Source organism: Phymastichus coffea, unplaced genomic scaffold (assembly GCF_024137745.1).
Source record: "Phymastichus coffea isolate CEN01 unplaced genomic scaffold, Cenicafe_Pcof_1.1 PCOF00032, whole genome shotgun sequence".
Lineage (NCBI taxonomy): Eukaryota > Metazoa > Arthropoda > Insecta > Hymenoptera > Eulophidae > Phymastichus > Phymastichus coffea.
Window position 1 is genome coordinate 1,614,676 of NW_026706843.1, and position 22,041 is coordinate 1,636,716.

The following is a 22,041-nucleotide window of genomic DNA, read 5'->3' on the forward strand; positions in this document are numbered from 1 at the left end:
ATTTGGGATTCGTAAATTCGGATTCTCTGTTATACTATATAAGCATATGGTTTGTAGGTTATTTGAAAACTATGAAACTTTATAATGCGATATCTCTGCAAAAAAAAGATATCTGAACAAACATAACACGATTTGAAAGGTGGAGACTTATACTTTAAAATGGTCTGAACTGTTTTCGGCTGAAAAATTTTTTCACGATGCTACATAACCTCAAAAATGGACAAAAACCGCTTTTTTCACACTTTTAGGTTAGAATATCTCGTAAACTAGACGTGATGGAGCAATTCTGCGGCCAGATTCGGATTCAGCACACCAAAATGCTTCGGAAAAGTGTACTCTAGTTTTTGTAACTTTACCCTTGTCGGCCTGTGTAACCTTACGTAAGTTAGAGCTTTCATCTTCTGCTCATTCCCTTCGTACATGGTCTACATCATAAACTCTCATAGTTCGGCTAAGCAAACTTCTGCTTACAGACTTGCTTTATAATATCTGAGCGTAATGTTATTATAGAATAGTTTTATTGTTGTATCAAGGAAAAATCGTTTAGAAAATCAATTTTTGGCCCACAACTCTATTTCCAAATTATTTGCGTAGAAAAATGAAGGCACGGATGCTCCAGTCCTGCCGAGCATGCAGGTGGCAAATTCTGTACGCGAGAGATTCTAAAATTGGGAAGGAAAGAAAATAGTCACAATCAAATAATTACGCTGATAGTTTAAATGAAAATCAATTTATTATCGGTCGTTACCAAAAAAATATAACCCGGCAATATTATGTCACTAACTGCGAACGGTCGAAGCGGTACGCTCAAAGAGAGATCAACCGTCGCTGATCAACACGAAAACACACGTGCTGTGATGTATCTCTATCCGACCCAAAGTATCACAACATGTACAAACATGGCATTAATGCATACGGTTGATAAACTGAAACTCGGGTCGACGGTACCTGCAAAACATGCGTGTGATTACGGGGGAAAAAGAGAGAGAGAGAGACAAACTCACGCTACCATCGTGCTTCTAATGCTGCTGTTACTACTGCTCCTGCTGTTTCTGAATTTCCTGAGATGCAAGTGACAGATGATAATGTACCAGCGAAACCACTGACAAAGGCACGTGCACAGGTGCCAAGGGTCAACGAACGAAGGGTAAATCGTTAGTAAAAGGGTTTTCTCCATCGCAATAATATACCCATATACTTATCGAGATACATCGCAAAGATTCACATTACCCCTCCCGATGAACCATAAGTTTTATCCCTTCGTATAGAAAACTGATACCTTGGAACTGCTTTCTGAATACGATGTTTAAACGACCATTGTTTATTTAGCCATAACTTCGTTCTTAATGTCTCCTTTTTCCTTACGATCAGTTTCAAAGACCTACTATTTTCTCATCTTAAGATCAAATTTAGTACCGTATTGGTTTTTAATTACACTTGTGATGATATTCTTTCTACTATCAACAAGACCAAACCAACTGCGAACTCAATCAAGTATGCCCTCATCCGTATTTTTATATTTAAAAAACGCATATGTATTTACAGAGATTTGCGTATCTTTCGATTAAAACTTGCAGAACACCTTCAAATAAATTAATTATTATTCTATCTTTTTCAGTGGCTGTCACAAATTTCTTATTCTTGAGGTAGTTTTTCAATAATTAATTTAAGTAGATACATTGGCTATTTTCTGTAAAGATTATTAGATTGTTTCTTAGTTTTCGCTATTTTTCCATAAAATTATGCACTTACTCTCAACTTCTAATAAAGCAAATATATTTTATAATGCATTATTTTTTTTAATTCAACGATAAATTTCATATTTATTATTATTAAAATTACAAGATATATAAAACTCAAACAAAATTTCAAATAGTGAGAATGAAAAAGTCTATAGGAAGGTAAAGAAATTATTTAACTCATCTTCAATTTTCAACAAGTCAAAATATTTACAAAGAAAAAATCAATTTCTAAATAAATAATTATAAATTATTTTAATAAAATTTCAAAGTCAATAGATCTATTTCCCAATGAATAAGAATTTAAAAAATCCAAATAAATAAAAATTAAAAAAATATAATTTTATATAGGATGAAATATAAGTTCATATAGGTGTTACATAAGTTCTATATTACGATAAGCCATTTGAAATAATACACTAAGATTACTCCGCCCAGGTAAACTTTCGTAATAAATGTTTCAGATAAAAATTGCTTGGCATAATGAGGGATATAGTTTGATAACCTTGTCTTTAACCTTGAAGATCATGTTCAACGACATTTACGTAAAGGTTACTCTTGTTTTTTTCAATAAAAACGCCTATTTTTTATCTTAGATACGGGAATATTAGGGAATTCAAAATTCAAACAAGGTAACATAGTCAGAATCGGATTGAGTTGTAAGGTTAGGTACAGGTCAGTTTCATTGCTTTCCTTAATCTATCCCTGACATATAGTAAATACCTGAAAAAGATGAGACGAACGTGGATCAACAATAACGCCTTAAAGGCCGTTGCCTTAAAGGTCACATTGAAAGTCAATTTTTCATTTAAATAAGAAACTCTATTTTCAACTACATTTTTAGAAAGATTGAGGAATTCAGGTTTACCTTATGTGATTTAAAGTAATTTGGAGGTTAATTGAGAAATCTGAAGTTAAAAAGATATTTTTTTGAATATTATTTTTTATTATTCGTAAATCGATATTTTTTTAGTACATACTCAAGAGTCATATATAAAAAAAAAATACAAATACGAAACATATGAACATTCATTTTTAACAATTAAAAAAATTATGTGATACTACTTTTATTATAAACCAGAAGATTCTGCTTATCTAATCAAGTCTTCGAATATTCTCCATCATTGTTGATACATGGCTAGATTCGTCTTTGAAGGCTTTCAAAAGTTGATAATAAAATCTATCTTGGGATTGATCTTCATTCATCAGTTATACGTTGCAACATATTTTTTCTTATCGCGAGCGCTTCCATGTAACATAAATTTTACAAGTATCCCTATAAAAAATCGGGATTAGTCATATCCGGAGGATATGACTAATCCCATATCTAGGGGACCATTCAATATCCGCTCCAATTTCTATCCATCTACGGGGAAATCTGCAGTTTAAGAATTTTGTTACTCTTAAACTTCTGTGGGTTGTTGCCATATTTTGCTGATACCACATTCGCTGCCTAGTTAGCAAGCCAATATCTTCTAAAAAATAAAACACATTATGTCGAGAAAAATGTAAATATCTTTGTGAATTTGTTTCAATAAAAAATATAACGCCCATATAGATAACCATTTGATAATGATTCCACACCAAACTACAAGACTTTAGGGATGCTGTTGATCAATTTGGTTAAGATGCCAGTTAAGGTTCTCCACTGACCAATAATGACTGTTATGTCGATTAATTTAACCGTCACCGTGGATAGTTGCTTCATTAAAAAATATGACAATTAAAAAATGTCAATCGCTATTTTACATTTCTTTTGCCCAATTTTCAATATTGAGTCTTCTTTAGAAATCTCCAGGCATTAAGCTCTGAGTTAATGTTATGTGATAAGGATGGAATCGATGAATAGTCACAATCCTCCGAATTGTGCTACGCGGAATATTTGATTGCACTGCAATTTAACGTATAGATAAATGCGAATTCAAGTGTATCAATGCTAACACAGTTAAGACTATTGCATCACTTTTTTCAAATACAATAACACGATTTCGTTGTGGCCGTACTTCGCGTCGATACTTTTCAAGTTTTTATATTCTAGCAATCGTCGTGTTTGATGAATGTTGACATCTATTCGGGAATCGTTCTCGATACAATCTCACTGCTGCAAGATAGCTATGATGACATTCACGGAGCACCAACAGAATATCAACTATTTCATTACGAGTATAATCTGGCATTTTTAGGATAAGTCTAGTAAAATATTAATATCACGTGTAGACAATAAATGTTACAATAAGATGACACATTTTGCAATAGACCACTACATTTTATTGTAAAACGATAGCACGAACGTAACTAAAATATGAAATATGTTATTCTTATGTATGTAATTTATCGGTGCTTCAAATTATGGTTTTTTGAAAGGTTTACCTGAAATGTATAATCTAATTGACAATTAATGCTGTAGAAAGAAAAATGGTTACTTAAATATTTTAAAATAAAACTTGCCCAATGAATAACTTTATTATTAGGTTCATTCACTCGAGTAATTAACCATTCATTATTATAAAAACTTTTTTTTTCATCACGAATTAGCTATACTATGACGTTTATTTTATTTCGAAAAATTACCTTGAGAGTATGATCAATTATCAACACATGTGTCTTTGGATGACAAGATAACTTTTTCTAAAACTTTTTTCATCTTTACTCAGGCGATCTCATCTCGTCTTCGCAACATATTCCAAATTATAAAGCTGATCGTAAAATTATCTCTTACATTAATTTAGCGAAAAGATGAACTTTTACGTAACCTTTGGGTGACAAACGGAGAAAAAGTTTTAACGTAAAATTACCTACTCTTTCTCAATTCGTAATCAAAAAGAGATATTTCCGTTTTAAAAATAAAGATGTCATTAAAATGACCTTTAACATGATTTCCTAGGTCAAAGACAAGGTCATAAGAATATGTCCCCCTCAGAATTGCATAAAGTTGGTCTAAAATATTTTTCACTCAACCTTACCCATGCTCGAGCATTCGGATGGAAAGAATAAAAAAAATAAAATTGACCTCTAAATAACCTTGAGGGTCAATCCTATCCCGACGATGTTACCATGCTTAACTTTAGAATTTTCCAGTCTTCCTAAATCCAAAGTAAAAAATAAGTTTTTTTCATTGAAAAAAACAAGGTTGAACTTAAAATGTTTTTGAACATGACCTTAAAGGTCATAGGCTAGGATATTAAAATATGCTTCCCTTGAAACCAACAACTTCTATCTGAAACATTTTTTGCGAAAGATAAGCTGGGCAGCGTAATTTGGGTACATTTTTTTAAATGGCCCACCCTGTATAGAAGTACTTACATGGTCAATTCATTTATTATAGAATATTTCCTTGTAAAAAAAGGATTTTGCGTTGTAGAGAAAAATATAGGATTTTTTGGACTATACGTAATAATATCAATGAAACATATGTTGTTCCTAACATCATTTTATATTTTATTTCTAAATATAATTCAAGTAAGAAAATAAAATATTTTGTGTTAATTTATAATTCAAAAAATTAAATTTCAGTTCTATAGAATATCAGTAAGATCTGATGATAAAAAATCCATCACAGAAATTGAATTAATTCAACAAATATTACAAATAATGGAGGTGCCAGCTGACACAAAATCAGTTCCTGTAGGTATTTTGACAAGTAACAAGAGACCCATTTGGGCAAAAGCAAGGAAAGAGCTACTGAAGAGTAAACTTTATATACATAGATATATATATATATATATTAATCTTCTATGTAATAAATTAAAGTAAAAAAGATTCAATGTAAATTTTTACTCTTACAGATGATTGTAACCGACATAATATTGAACTATTAGAGCGATGCTTATGCATTGTTTGTCTCGACGATCAGGTTTTACCAAAGACGTTTAACAATTCCGTAAATCCAAATGATCTGTGGATCGGTGAACGAGATTATGCTAATGTACTTCATCATGCTCTTCACGGAGGAGGCTCTCGATTTTGTGGCGGCAATCGTTGGTTCGACAAAACTGTTCACTTCATACTTGGAAAGGTTAACCATTTTTTTTTCAAAGATTTCTGTTTTTTCGTCTTTCAGTCACCATGTTAATATAGCTTCTTACCATAGATTTTTTTATATATCAAAAATCTGATTTAGATAAAATAAATAATAATTAAAATTTTTATATGAAATTCAATTATAAACTGAAAGATACTTTTTTTTGACTGACAGGATGGATTTTGGGGATTAACTTATGAGCATTCAGCAGGGGAAGCACCTGCTATATTTAAAATTTTTGAAGAGCTTACCGAAAAAGTTGATCGCATGCCTACAACGGAAAAACATCTATTATCGTCTCACCTACCAGCCCCAGAGAAACTGAAATGGTTGTTATCCGATCAGAGTTATTCCGACATTCACGAAGCTATAATTATGTTTGATACGTAAGATTTATAACATCTTCCTTTTAAACCACTATACTATATAAAAATTTGAGTTTGACTCTTGTTCTTTTTCTTAGACTCGTTGAAGACTTAGATTTATGCATTCTATGGTTTGAAGATTATTCGAAAGAATTTGTAAAAAATTGTAATATAAGCCCAGATGTATATGTTCAATTGGCACTGCAATTGACATACTTCAGGTAAGCTATTAACACATTTTTTGGAAATAAGATTTTTATTTTATAGGAAAATACTAATTATATCACAGATTGCATGGATCCCTGGTGGCTACATATGAGAGTGCAGGAATCCGACGATTTGCCCATGGTCGAGTCGATGTAATTAGAGCAGCGAGTCCTGAAACTCTAGCTTGGGTTAAAGCTATGTGCCAAGGGTATTCTGATGACGCAAATGAACACGGACAAGAAGAAGGCACCAAAAGAGTTCAGTTCACCATTTACAGTGTAACTTATTTGATTGTTTTACTGTTATATTTTTTGTATTAATTTATATTTTGAGTGGCTTGTATTATTTAGATTTAGAGATATAGATTTTCTTCGCATTGGAAGGAGGAAACAAAAAGTTTTTAAAAAATGATCGGCTTAAATAAATTAAGTTTAATAATAATTAACTCTCAAATTTAGAATAAAACGGGAGTTATAAAAAAAGAGAAAAATGTATAACCAATGTGAAATAATGAGAGATTTTAGCTCTTATTACCTAATTAATTCTGGAGCACTAGAAACTGCTCCTGCGGGATTTGACAAGCTCAACAACTGTTCACGAATTGATAGGTAGTCGCTGTCGGGCTTTCGCTTTACCGCTGTGTTGCTTCAGGTTAGATGGATGTACATGTTCGAAACATAACCAAAATTTCACGAGTATGCCACACACGATAGACACATAATCAGTGTTTGTTAAGAGAATATAAGAAAGTTCGGTTAGTTCACTAATTAATTAGATCTGGTTTTAACGTAGCGTTTACTTAGAGTTACAGATTAAAGTTGCAGTAGTAATTTATAAATAAAATGGAGATAGAAGTTGAACACCGATAATTCATTGATGACAATTATTATTTCAACTACACAGAAGTCGGCGGCACTCCCGAAAAAGTTTACTAGTACAAACCGCGGAAGGTTAAGATTTTGCGTCACGAGTCTCGGAGTTATTGCCGAGTTGAGTATTTGACAACATCACCGCTCGTCCTATTGTGGACTCTTTGTAAGTAATGCCCAAAGAATGCACACTTATGGACATAAGTCTGTTAATGCTTTATAGAAACTGAGCTTTAGTTAATCCTACTGGTGTCACTAAATCAAACAAAACAGAAACATGATTTTATGCTCTTTCTAGCTTTCTTAAACAGGCAAGATTAACTCACGTCAACATCTGCACTCCAAGACCGAATTCGTTCTTGCGATACAAAAACGTTTTCTTAAAAGACGATTCGGTAAGGAAATCTTTTAAGAGTTTTCTCAAGGAGTGAGCTGAAAAGATTCGATATCTGATTAGTTAGCGAAAATTAATGTTGTTAAAAACGCGAGAGAAAGAACAAATAATAAAAAGAGATTTTATCTTATCGTTGACATATTCCGGTCAGAATATAAAGTACTTTTTTTATATTATAATGAATTAAACTTCAAATCAATCAACTAATCAAACTATAGAAAATTAGTTTAAACCAGATACTGATATTACTTATGAGACTAAGCTATTTTCTTCGGAATTCATATTAACAATATAATTCAGTATTTCATTATCTATAGCAACTCTTGAAATCAGCCGTTTGCCAAATTGATTTATTAAAAAGCAGACTATTCTACAGTATAGATCAGCTTCAATTAAAGAATGGTTGTCCAATTGCTGATGGAAAAAATAGTACTTTGGAAATATATCATAATGTACAGCTTCCACAACCCATCGAAATATCGTAGCAAGTTGAGATTTATTCGAATCTTCCGCAGATAATTGCTTAAGATTTTTATTTTTTAACGCTGGTATGAGAATTCTATACCTATCATTTTCTAATTACGACTTTATGTCACGAAAGCCGTGATCTAGTATAAAAACATAATCTTTTCTGCACATCAATTTCTTCAAGTCGCTGTCATTCTTTTTTAAATTTTTTTCCACAATTGTTGCATCAATTTGTTAAGCATAAAAGAGTGCTAGTACATTTACGATATAATCATCCATTGATCATGTAGTAAATGGCTTGCATAAAGGAACTTTTTTATGCCCTAAAAAAGATTTTTGTTGGTATTCGTCATTTGAGCTTTTCTGGTGCCTCAATTAAGTTCCATCAGCAAGTAGCGCAAGATTATCATTATTAACATCATGAAGTTTTTGAAGAAGCACTGTTCAATGATTTTTTATCAAATCATTTTGGTTGGTGCTTTTCAAATCAAAGCGTGAAGGCAATATATCTTTCTCAAAAGAACTCAAAATAGATTTTGAAAACTTCGAGAGTTGTTGATGACAATTGAGGCAAAGGACAGAACGAATAATCTGATTTGAATTTTCAGTTCTTAATCTGAATAAAAAAACAACGAGTGCCTGCGTAACTGTCCGATTATCAGTTATATATTCCTCAAGAAAACTGCCATTTCACGCAATTGTATGATTTTCTTTCTAATTTAGTCTAAAAAACGTTTGAGTTCCCTCTTCAGAGATAGAAAAGTCACCAATTCTATTGTATAATTCTCTATCGGATGTTACACTTAGAGCTTTGAATAACTTGGCTATATCTGCAGCTTTTACATTGCTTCAATGGGAGATCGGCTACAAGTTGAGTAACTCATTGGTATAAAACCTTTTCTTTATCAAGTACTTCCGATAATAGCGGTTACCCTCTGAGATAAATATTTCTCTTTCAATAAGGGCCTGCTGCCAAATTTCGAAAGGAACAATAATTCCTGATTTGTTTGAACATAAACATTCTTAAAGGTAACTTAATAATTTCTTTTTCAATAACATGTTTCATCATTGAGCTATACCTCGAATCGTTTTTAAGTTGTGATTGTAACAATTTAAAAACATTGTTGTGATGAAGAAGCCAGTTACCGAACATTGTTGTTTTGTTTGCAACATTTCAATAGTTTCCGCGCGACTTTTATCAAGATTAAAGCAAAATTTTATGCAAATTCACTGTTCGGTTCATTTTATCACTTTTAACAATAAATGAATTGCGACGAATGAAAAACAGTTGTTGTAAGCAAATACATGTTGCGCGAAAAGTAAGGCATTTCATCGGTATCTACTGACGAGAAGGTTAGGAGTTGGTGGTGACGTTTGTACGAGGGGGGGTCAATAAGTCTTTACAAAATCCAAGAGATGGCGGTCGTCACGCTCAAATTATGATGTTTATGGCAAGCAATACTACTAACTAGATATCGTACAAAGTTTCAGCTCGATCCGTTAAGTCGTTTTTTTGTGAGCGTTGGTTGAACAAAAAGTTATCGGTTAATTTGAAAAATGGAAAAAACAGAGTTTCGAGCGGTGATAAAACATTTTCATTTGAAAGGCTTTACACCAAAAGGAATCACAGTTGAGTTGAACGCCGTTCATGGCAAGTCTGCCCCTGTGTTTAAGACTGTTTATAACTGGGTAAATGAATTCAAACGCGGCCGTACAACAACAAAATATGAACCTCGTTCAGAACGCCTCGTAGAAATGAGTACGCCCGAAATGGTCAACAAAATCCACGATATGGTGTTGAGTGATAGAAGATTAAAATTGCGAGAATCAGTTGAGGCCACAGGGGTATCAAAGGGTACAATAATTTCAATTTTGCATGAAAAATTGGGAATGAAAAAAATATCAGCAAGATCGGTGCCGCGTTTGCTCACTGTTGAAAACAAACGAACCCGCGTGGTCACCTCTGAGGCTCTTTTAGCACGTATACGTTGTAATCCGGAAGACTTCTGGCGTCAACTCGTAATTGTAGACGAAACACGGGTACACCACTATACTCCTGAAACCAAAGAACAGTCCAAACAATGGATTACCGCAGGAGAACCAGCGCCAAAGAAGGCAAAGACAGTAAAGTCAGCTGGTAAGATTATAGCCGCGGTTTTCTGGGATGTGTATGGAATCATCTACTTGGAAAAGGGCCAGACAATCACTAGACAATATTATGCGTCATTATTAGGTCAGCTGAAAGAAAAAATCAGAGAAAAACGTCCTCACTTGAACAAAAAATATGCCTCTTTCTTCAAGACAATGTTCGAGTTCACACGTGTGCAGTTTCGATGGCAAAAATTAACGATTTAAAGTTCGAATAAATTGACCATCCACCATATTTACCTGAATTGGCTCCCAATGACTTTTTCTTATTTCCTAATTTCAAAAAATGGGTTGCCGAACAACGATTCACGTCGAATGAAGAAGTCATCGCCGAAACAAATGCCTATTTTGAGGGTTTTCAGAAATCATATTTTTCTGATGGCTTAAAAAACTGGAAGGCCGTTTAATAAAATGTATCGACTTTCAAGGAGATTATGTTGAAAAATAAAAAAAAATTACATACGCAAAACTTTTTTTTCCTTCTTTTTGTAAAAACTTATTGACCCCCCCTCGTACCCTCTAAAGATCGCCTGAGTCTCCGTGCGAAGATACGAAAGTAAGTTGGATACTCTTGGTACAGAACTTGTATATTAATTTTTAATTACCTTTATTTCTGTTGTATCTAAATCATAGCGACTGCAGAAAAATGATCACTTCTCTTTGTATGAGCATTTATCACTAAAAATATGTTTCTCTGTATTACAGTTAATTGGTATGTTATTCATTATAAAGGCTCTCTTTGGTACGTGTAATTTCATATAACGGCTGTAATATTAAAAAAAATTTCAATTTATTTGTACAATTTCTAATGATAGTGTTCATAATATCGATTTATAAAATATTTATTTATTATGCCATTCGTTTTGATTTAACAGTCCTACAAAAATACCTTAATTTTTTGCACTAGCAAACCGTAAATGGTCTCTCAAAGAATTTTTGGTGTTGAAACCGAATCCGGCATCAGAATTGCTCCAGCACGTCAGAATTTTAAGATATCCTAACCTAAAAGTGTGAAAATGGCGATTTTTGCTTATATTTTAGGTTATGTAACACCACGACATTATCTATACGTAAAAAACTCATTTTCAAGAAGCAGCCTCGCTCTTTCAAATGCCGTTGAGTTTGCTCAAATAGCTTATTTTTTCTTTGAAATATTTCATTTTAAAGTTTTTCGATTTCATCAATATTGTATCTTTCAGAACATACGGCTTTGAACGTTTCGACATCGAATTTTGTGTCAAGCGACTTCAATCAATTACTGTTCTACAAGAAAATTAAGATATATACCATAGACAAGCTAACCCAACTTTAACTTAAATTACATCATCCCACAAACTCTTACAACCCTTATAAACCACCCCACCTGAGAAGGGGTATGTATATCAGAGACAATGTCAATGAGATATTCATTTTATTACAGGAAAGCAGTTGATTAAACTCGCTCTACCAAGGGTCAGGTGGGTTAACCTACTTAGGGGTTGATAGAGGGGGTTCATGAGGGTTATAGGGGTTTCTGGGGATAGAGTACAACAAGGAAAAAACAGGTAAGCCTTTCTATAGTTGAGATTTTAGGTTCCTCATAGAAAAGCAGTCCATTAAACTCGCTCTATCTAGATTTAGGTGGGTTAGCCTGTCTATGGTATATATCTTAATTTTCTTGTAGAATAGTAGTTAACTTAAGTCGCTTGACACAAAATTCGATGTGGAAACGTTTAAAGCCGTATGTAAAATATTCAATGAAATCGAAAAAATCAAAAATGCAATATCTCAAAGAAACAATAAGCTATTTGAGCAAGCTTAAATGCATTTGAATGGGCTAGTCTGCTACTTTAAGATGTTGTTTGTAGTTTTTTGTGTATAGAGAATGTCGTGGTGCTACATAACCTCAAATATAGGCAAAAATCGCTATTTTCGCACTTTTAGATTAGAATATCTCAAAATCCTGACATGTTGGAGAAATCCTAAGGCCGGATTCGGTTTCAGAGCCAAAAATGCTTCGGGGAGCCATGTATGGTTTGCTTGTGCAAAAATTTTGTCGGACTGTGTTATCAAAATTCAATATAATGAAATCAAATGTGACGAGTATACATATTCGTAATAAGCACACCAAAAAGCTATAAAGCGAGTTTCTACTACACATGTAACCTTTAAAATTTTTAGTCCATCATATTGGATCCGTCATATTGAATTTGCAAAATATTTATATCATTGACCCTAAAAACCTTAGAGTAACATGTTAAATTAAAAATTAAACTACCGTGTTAACGGCGTGACTGAACCTATAAGGGTTATCACTTCTTCCATTTGGTATGCAACCTCCTTGAAAACACAGTTATAATGTTAATACATTTAATCTAAATAAATTAAGCAATAATTAATGTGAATTTTAATATTTAATATTAATATAATAATATTCTTAATACATTTAATTCAAATAGATTTTCCTATTGCAAAAAAAATTACATTAAAAATCATTCGTCATCAATGACCTTATTCAATTATTTATTTATGAGATAATATTTCGGAATATGTGTATTATAATTCAACAGAAATATTATAACTAAGAAAAAACTAATTTATATAGAGATATATGTATTTGACAATTCGATCTATTTGTATCAAAGCCACAAAATTGACAATCAGTAACAAAAATTAAATAGAGCATTTGATTGGTATTACGTTATGGGATCGGTAAATAATAGGAATAGCTCAACTGAAGATATTCTAGGAAATAAGTGCAAGAGCTAAAATGATCAATGCATTGGACAAGCTGGAAAGGCATATTTGCAAAGAGTTAGAGCTACCATTGGAGCTGAAAATAAAAATAAAAGGTACATACGTACCAGCAGGCTAGTTAACAGGGAGGAAAGGATATAAAAGGCTACAAAAGGCTAAACTTAAAAGAAAGAAGAAAAAAATGTGTGAAAATGAAGGAAGGCGAGTATAATAAAATATTTTGAGTAGGTAAACTAGACAGGCCGTAGCTTAGGGGGGTTTTAGCTCGCTGAGCTAATGTCCCTCTGAGCTGATTAACGTATTGAATTATAATGACCTATTGAAAGAAAGCTTTGTTATAATTGAAAAAACGAACGGATAGATAGGAGGATCGAACCCACGTCCTGTAGATTCCGATGTACGAGGATGGTCCGATAAGTACTTAGCCTACAAAAGAGAAACGAAAATTTTGAAAAAGTGGCGTTTTAATTTTCAACATAGTCTCTTTTTAGTTCGATACACTTGGTCCAGCGATACTCCAACTTCTTTAACCCGTCTGAAAAATACGTTTCCTCGAGGTCTGACAAGTAGGCTTCCGTGCCAGCGATTACCTCCTCATTCGACTCAAATTTCTGCCCGGCGAGTGACTTTTTCAAGTTTGGAAACAAAAAGAAGTCGCACGGGGCTAAATCTGGAGAATACGGTGGATGGCGCAGCAGTTCGTAGCCTAATTCGACCAATTTGGCCATGGCGACGGCGGAGGTGTGAGCCGGTGCGTTCTCATGGTGGAAGAGCACTTTTTTCTTCGCCAAATGGGGCCGTTCTTTCTGCAATTCGACGTCGAATCGGCCCAATAATTCGGCATAGTATAGCCCTATGACCGTTTTGCCCCTCTCCTGGTAGTCGATGTAGATCACACCTTGTGAATCCCAGAAAACGGTGTCCATCACCTTTCCGGCCGATGGGGCAGTCTTCGCCTTCTTCGGAGCACTTTCGCCGGGTAAAGTCCACTGTTTCAACTGTTCCTTAGTCTCTGGTGTATACCAGTGGATCTATGTTTCGTCGACTGTCACGAAACGACGCAGAAACTCCTTCGGATTGCGCTTAAACAGCGTCAGACATTGCTCTGAAGTTGTCTCACGGTTGCGCTTGTTATCCGGAGTGAGCAAACGCGGCACCCATCGCGCCGACAGCTTTCTCATGCCCAAATGTTCATGCAGGACATGACCCACGCGGTCTTTTGAGATGCCTACGATCTTAGCTATCTCGCGCACCTTCAATCGTCGATCTGCCAATACGAGATCATGAATTTTTGTCACGTTATTCTCCGTGGTAGCCGTTTTCGGAGCACCTGGACGTGGCTCTTCAAAAATCGACGTGCGTCCACGTTGAAACTCGTTAAACCAATTTTTGACGGCCGCCATCGAAGGAGAAGAGTTACCGTACACAGCATCCAAACGCTTTTTGATTTCGCTGCGTGATTTCCCTTCCAAAAACAAGAATCGAATCACCGACCGATACTACTCTTTTTACATTTTTCAAAAATCAACGGACACACTTGCTTTCACACGCTCTCAAAAATAAACTACAACTCCGATCTGGCTGAAATCTTGAGAGTAACCATCGAGAAGGTCGTACTACGTGATAGAATATTTCTTTTGCGAGAGTGGTGCCATCGGGCGGTGAGGCTAAGTACTTATCGGACCACCCTCGTAGATCTAGAGGCCAATGCTTTACCACTAAAGCCAGTGCCATTAGTAACACGGACAATTCTTATTGTGTATATTAGCTACAATATTGATAAAGGGCCCAAGCGCTAATATAGACGAGGTGTGTTCAAAAAGTAAGGTGACTTTTCAAATTTCACGGGCAACGTACTTTCGATAATCGATTTTTTGTTTTTTTATGTTGGTACCATATGGACGTACGATCAATAAACAGTATTATCTTGAAGTTATGCGCCGTTTGCGAGAAGCAATACGAAGAAAACGCCCAGAATAGTGGAAAAACAATTCATGGCTTTTGCATCACGATAATGCCCCTGCTCACTCATCTTTGCTTGTGAGAGATTTTTTGGCCAAAAACAACACCACAATCATGCCTCGGCCATCATATTCACCGGATTTGGCCCTGTGTGACTTTTTCTTGTTCCCAACTAAAGAGACCTATGAAAGGACGGAGATTTGCAACTATTGAAGAGATAAAGACTGCATCGCTGGAAGAGCTCAAGGCTATACCGAAAAGTGCTTATGAGAAGTGCTTTGAGGATTGGAAAAACCGTTGGCATAAGTGTATTGTATCTGAGGAGGATTACTTTGAAGGGGACAACATAAATATTGATAAATAAATAAATGTTTTTTCTTAAAAATACAAAGTCACCTTACTTTTTGAACACACCTCGTATAACTAAGAATGCTATATATTGTGACGGTAAACGTCAAATTAGCGCTAATTATCTAACCTAGTAGCTGCCTGCAGGGGCAGCACTTACCGGGAGACGAAAAATGTGACAACGGAATTCGGCACGCCAGCAGACGGAACGCGCGCGATTGAAAACGAACCAGTGGAGAACCAGCTAACGGTGTGGAAGCCAGAAAAGTCGAGTTTCGCGAACCAATTGCCGATACGTGTACCAGAGTCCAGGATAACTGTTTCCGAGCTACACGGCGTGCAGACCTGAGCCAGCTGAAAAAGCAGCATCGTTACCTGCGGCATCAAGAGTGTGTGTGTGAGGTTTTGCCATCGAGAGCGAAACCACGTGAGAGCGAATTCGTGATCCGCGAGAAAGAGAACAATCAGACTTTCCTGCAGTGCGAATTGTTCCCTTCGTCTTCGTGCGTCTGCAAAATAAAGGTAAGCTGGCCAGCTTAATCTCGCGACCGCGATTGCATGCATGTTAATTAATCTTCCGTATTCGATGCGAAGCGTGCATGTAATAGCTCTGCCAACAAAGAGCGGCGAGCGATCCGATACTGCATGTTGTTGTCGTGCGAGCGCTACCGTAAATATAAACACGCGGGCTAATGCTAGTGTAGTATTATGAGAGGACAATAAAGAGTTTTCGTTCGTGATATTAACAAGTACTTTCGACGTGGTTATTCCGTATTGATTCCACTCCTGTAGATTCGTAGATTTGTTGGTTGACTGACACCCGTTCCCTCTTGCTCTCCGACTTTCTTATTTGATATAGGTGATTACGAGCGTATTTACGCGATCGTCTTAATAAAAATAATTAAACGGTAAGCAACCCCGTTATAATATATATATATTATAATTAGTATATAATGAATATTTATATATCATATGGGTAATTCTAGGCTATTTCGATTGACTTGTAACCCTTAGGTTACGGATTTTTTTTTAATTTGGCACAATTGTTGTACACCTAAAACTGAGATTTTTCCCAAATTTTGGAGACGATACATTAATTATATCAAAAGTTATTAACAATTAAAGAAAAATGATAAAAAATTTTCAAACAGCTATATTTTAAAAACTAATAAAGATATCGAAGTCGGATTTTTTTCAAAATACTTATAATGCCTTAAAATTTCGAAATAATTACAACAATAAACAATAAAAATTTTTTTTCGAAAGTTATTAACTTTTTGTTTAAACAATTGCTAATATCTCAAAAAGTATATTTTTTTTTTGAAAAATTCTTGCTCCTACGTATTCCTGAGGATTTTTGCTATCGAAATCAATCATAAAATTCAAGGGCCCGACATATCGGAAAGCGTAGCTCTAATCAAAAGAAGACGCCTCGGCGTAAGGCTGCGGTAGCGCTCCAGCGGACTCACGGTCGAAAGGTACTTTAGCTTTAATCTAAAAAACTAATAAAGATACCGAATCGGAGTTTTCCCAAATTACTTATAATACCTTGAACTTTCGAAATAATTACAACAATAAACAATAAAAATTTTTTTTCGAAAGTTATTAACTTTTTGTTTAAACAATTGCTAATATCTCAAAAAGTATATTTTTTTTTTGAAAAATTCTTGCTCCTACGTATTCCTGAGGATTTTTGCTATCGAAATCAATCATAAAATTCAAGGGCCCGACATATCGGAAAGCGTAGCCCTAATTAAAAGAAGATCCCTCAGCGTAAGACCACGAAGACGTCCTGCTGTCGTTGCGACGTACACCGAGGCATCTTCTTTTGATTAGGGCTACGCTTTCCGATATGTCGGGCCCTTGAATTTTATGATTGATTTCGATAGCAAAAATCCTCAGGAATACGCAGGAGCAAGAATTTTTCAAAAAAAAAATATACTTTTTGAGATATTAGCAATTGTTCAAACAAAAAGTTAATAACTTTCGAAAAAAATTTTTTATTGTTTATTGTTGTAATTATTTCGAAAGTTCAAGGTATTATAAGTAATTTGGGAAAACTCCGATTCGGTATGTTTATTAGTTTTTTAGATTAAAGCTAAAGTACCTTTCGACCGTGAGTCCGCTGGAGCGCTACCGCAGCCTTACGCCGAGGCGTCTTCTTTTGATTAGGGCTACGCTTTCCGATATGTCGGGCCCTTGAATTTTATGATTGATTTCGATAGCAAAAATCCTCAGGAATACGTAGGAGCAAGAAATTGTCAAAAAAAAAATATACTTTTTGAGATATTAGCAATTGTTTAAACAAAAAGTTAATAACTTTCGAAAAAAAATTTTTATTGTTTATTGTTGTAATTATTTCGAAATTTTAAGGCATTATAAGTATTTTGAAAAAAATCCGACTTCGATATCTTTATTAGTTTTTAAAATATAGCTGTTTGAAAATTTTTTATCATTTTTCTTTAATTGTTAATAACTTTTGATATAATTAATGTATCGTCTCCAAAATTTGGGAAAAATCTCAGTTTTATGTGTACAACAATTGTGCCAAATTAAAAAAAATTCCGTAACCTAAGGGTTACAAGTCAATCGAAATAGCCTAGAATTACCCATATACTAATTATAATAAATATTATATATTATATTTAACTAGTATTTAATGAATTTTTTTTCAGTTCAATATGTGTGCATATGCGCGCGCGCATGTGTGTTACCTATAAAAGATGGTTTAATAAAAAAAAAGTGCAACTACCTGTGAATACCAAGATCAAATAATAAGTTTTTTTTATTTATAAAAATACAAAATTTATTATAAAAACTATTATAAAATTATTAAAATTTATTATAATTATTATACAATATGTATATATATATATATATGCTTAACTGCTGCTGTCGTTGTCAGCGAAAAATTTTGCTTTTTTATAGCATGATCTATCGTCCAGCCAATCGTTCCCGGGGAACCATGTTCAGATGTTTACTCTATATTATCAAAAAACATAAGGTGTTTAAAGAAAAGGAATGGGAAAAGGTGTGTGCAATAAATAAACGATTACTTCCGATTATATAACTCAACTCCGGCTTTTATTTAATGATAAATAGCAATTATCCGGTATAAAAACTCCGGTCATAAGTGGGAAAAAGCCCTTTAAGTACTACTTTTACAATAATTTATAATAGATAGATAGAGAGAGAACTAAAACGTTGGACGCTGTTAGAGGGTCGCTGAGCCTGTATACATATATATGGGTAATTCTAGGCTATTTCGATTGACTTGTAACCCTTAGATTACGGATTTTTTTTTAATTTGGCACAATTGTTGTACACCTAAAACTGAGATTTTTCCCAAATTTTGGAGACGATACATTAATTATATCAAAAGTTATTAACAATTAAAGAAAAATGATAAAAAATTTTCAAACAGCTATATTTTAAAAACTAATAAAGATATCGAAGTCGGATTTTTTTCAAAATACTTATAATGCCTTAAAATTTCGAAATAATTACAACAATAAACAATAAAAATTTTTTTTCGAAAGTTATTAACTTTTTGTTTAAACAATTGCTAATATCTCAAAAAGTATATTTTTTTTTTGAAAAATTCTTGCTCCTACGTATTCCTGAGGATTTTTGCTATCGAAATCAATCATAAAATTCAAGGGCCCGACATATCGGAAAGCGTAGCCCTAATCAAAAGAAGACGCCTCAGCGTAAGACCACGAAGACGTCCTGCTGTCGTTGCGACGTACACTGAGGCATCTTCTTTTGATTAGGGCTACGCTTTCCGATATGTCGGGCCCTTGAATTTTATGATTGATTTCGATAGCAAAAATCCTCAGGAATACGTAGGAGCAAGAATTTTTCAAAAAAAAAATATACTTTTTGAGATATTAGCAATTGTTTAAACAAAAAGTTAATAACTTTCGAAAAAAAATTTTTATTGTTTATTGTTGTAATTATTTCGAAAGTTCAAGGTATTATAAGTAATTTGGGAAAACTTCGATTCGGTATCTTTATTAGTTTTTAAAATATAGCTGTTTGAAAATTTTTTATCATTTTTCTTTAATTGTTAATAACTTTTGATATAATTAATGTATCGTCTCCAAAATTTGGGAAAAATCTCAGTTTTAGGTGTACAACAATTGTGCCAAATTAAAAAAAAATCCGTAACCTAAGGGTTACAAGTCAATCGAAATAGCCTAGAATTACCCATATACGCGGTGAATGGCCATTCAAGAAAAACTCTCGCTTACCAGTGGACATCAACTCTGGTATGATAGAATGGAGGATACTGTTCCAAATACACACATGCCACAGCCCCGATGTTTCGGGCACACCAAACTGTGGCAACGCCGAAGTTGCCGATCTGATGGTCAGAGATAAATACTGGCAGCATCCTAAAGGTACTAGGTCGTCCTCTGCTGACGTAGGTAGCCCTGTTGATTTGATGCTACTGGTTCACAGACATCTCGGCTCCTGCACAGAGCACGTAAACACTCTTGATCGTACAATATAGTTGCAGAAGGTGGAAGGTGCATGCAATGCATTTGCATGTAACACGCGCGGTACTTAACTTCAAAGAGAACGCTTACGAATCTTCAAGTCCCCGTCGCGCACTAAAACATGTGGCTCATTCACATGTTGAAAATACTACTGGACCCGAAATCGCGAAAGATATGGGAATCAGAGTTGATTCAATAGGACCGCCAATTAGCCCGTTTGTTTCCCGACGCTGCAACGACGTTACTTCACACTTCCCTAAGTTCACTGATCTTACTGCGTTCTTGGAAAGGTGCGCGCAGTTCTCGCTAGTCAATTACTCTGATAAAAACGATAACAAAAGCCAGCAGGCTTCGTGCTCAAATCCAGGCTCTCGGAAGGTCCACCATACGAAGTCCTTGGGTACTCATACGAACTCATGTAATGTTCATCACGCGCAGTTTTCTCACTCGAACGTAGATTCTGACAATTCTCAAAACTCGCGAATTCCGTGAAATGCATGGTCAAAAAGGTGTCCGCTTTGCACCGAGGATCACCTTATCTCACGTCGCCCTGTCTTTATCGCTAAAAACGCACACAGACACACAAAAGAGGTGCGCCGGTTAAAGCTCTGCTTCAACTGTATAGGTACACATATCCTCAAGGACTGCAAGTCCCAGAATTCGTGTAAAGTTTACCACCAAAAACATCATTCCATACTTCACTAAAACCAGGCGAAGAAGGAACGCAATGACGTTACGATCGTCACGGAAAACGTTGCGCAAACTAATTCCGGACCGGAGATTTTGGTTAACGCTTGCAGAAGGACTGAATGCAGTATCCTACTCGCGACCGCGCAAGTTATCATTATTGGCTCTGACAGCCAACAAACACGAGCTCACACTCCCCTCGATCAAGGCTCGGAAGTCACCTTCATACCTAAAGCTAGTCCAACTACTTCGATTATCGTAGTCACGTATGAACAGGAGTGTTATTTGAGTGGGCGGCTGCAATGCCGGTCGGATCAAGTCCGCTACGAGCTTCACTCTGCAATCACATGTTGACGTGAACTTCAAACTTGTAGTCAAACTACATCGTTCGTGTTACCACAACTCACGTCTGCACTGCCTTCTCGAAGCTTCTATAATTTCGATCTAAGTCTATTCAAACAAGTGCCCCTCACCGATTCGGAGTTCCACCTTTCTAATCAAGTCATCTCCATGATTGACGCTGATCGTTACGGCCAACTTTTACTCTCGGGTGTGCAAAGTTCCCGCAGACTTTGATAGTAGCTCAAAATACGGTCCTCGGTTGAGTGGTTTCAGGGCCTACACACGCCAGTGTGCCACGGCGGGCGGTGCCTGTTAGTCACGCCTCGGTTGAGTTGTTACGACGTACGGTTAATGACGATCTGAGCGAATTAATCCAGCGGTTCTGGACGGTAGAAAAAGTGTTGATCGCTGTCAATCAACTGAAACCGATTAACGAGGAATGCGAGAAACTTTTTGCCGAGACACACATGCGTGATCTTGATGGATTCTTCAAAGTCCATCTCCCTTTCATCGGCGACCTGCCCAACGTGGCAGCGGAAACGCGACGGATGGTGTTAGGCTCGCTCAAGCACCAACATCGGCGGACCAAGAACAGCGATCCGGGATTAGCGAGCCCTTACAACGAATTCATGGACACTTACCTCAAGCTCGGTCATATGGAACGCGCGCGTGCCGGGAGTTAAAATAAACGCCCCACGCGTATGGTATCTGCCTCATCACGCGGTCGTTACTCATACTCCGCCTAAAATCCGCGTTTTCTTTGACGCCTCGAGGAAAACTCAGCGCGTCAACATACAAGCACAGCCAGTCGAAATCGACATTAACGAAAAGAACACTATACTCTGAGATCGCGCGCTAGTTCAACCTATTGGGTTGTCTCACGCCGGTCACAGTAATGGCAAAAATCATCATGCAGGATCTATGGATCGAGAAATATGATTGAGATAAGATAGTCTTATCTGAAATTTACGATAGATGGCAAATTTATCGTCAATCACTTTCAGCTCTCTCCACGCTATCGATAGATCGTTGGTTTGGACTGTCTCAAAATCTGTCGCTCGAGATTCACGGCTATTCAGATTCATCTTCTCGCGCGTACGCCGCCGTAGTGTACATTCTGTAACGAGCAATCACGCTGTGCATTGATCGGTGCTAAAACCAAGATGGTTTCGGTTAAAACTATCAGCATACTAAACCTCGAGCTTTGTGGCGCCACCTTGCTAACAAAATACGTGCTGTACTTGCGAAAGTTG

At 35.5% G+C, this 22,041-nt stretch overlaps 1 protein-coding gene across 3 annotated transcripts in view; it reads left to right on the top strand.

Moving 5' to 3' along the window:
• Positions 1-22,041, top strand: part of LOC131663273 (vesicular acetylcholine transporter) — an 897,411-nt gene that overhangs the window by 679,237 nt on the left and 196,133 nt on the right. For 2 of the 3 annotated variants that reach the window (XM_058933589.1, XM_058933592.1), the window contains 5 exons: positions 5,253-5,427; positions 5,525-5,754; positions 5,935-6,146; positions 6,224-6,346; positions 6,415-6,610. In XM_058933589.1, the coding sequence (XP_058789572.1) occupies positions 5,253-5,427; positions 5,525-5,754; positions 5,935-6,146; positions 6,224-6,346; positions 6,415-6,610 (936 nt within the window). The remainder of the gene's footprint in view (positions 1-5,252; positions 5,428-5,524; positions 5,755-5,934; positions 6,147-6,223; positions 6,347-6,414; positions 6,611-22,041) is intronic. The other variant, XM_058933590.1, reaches the window with a different exon arrangement.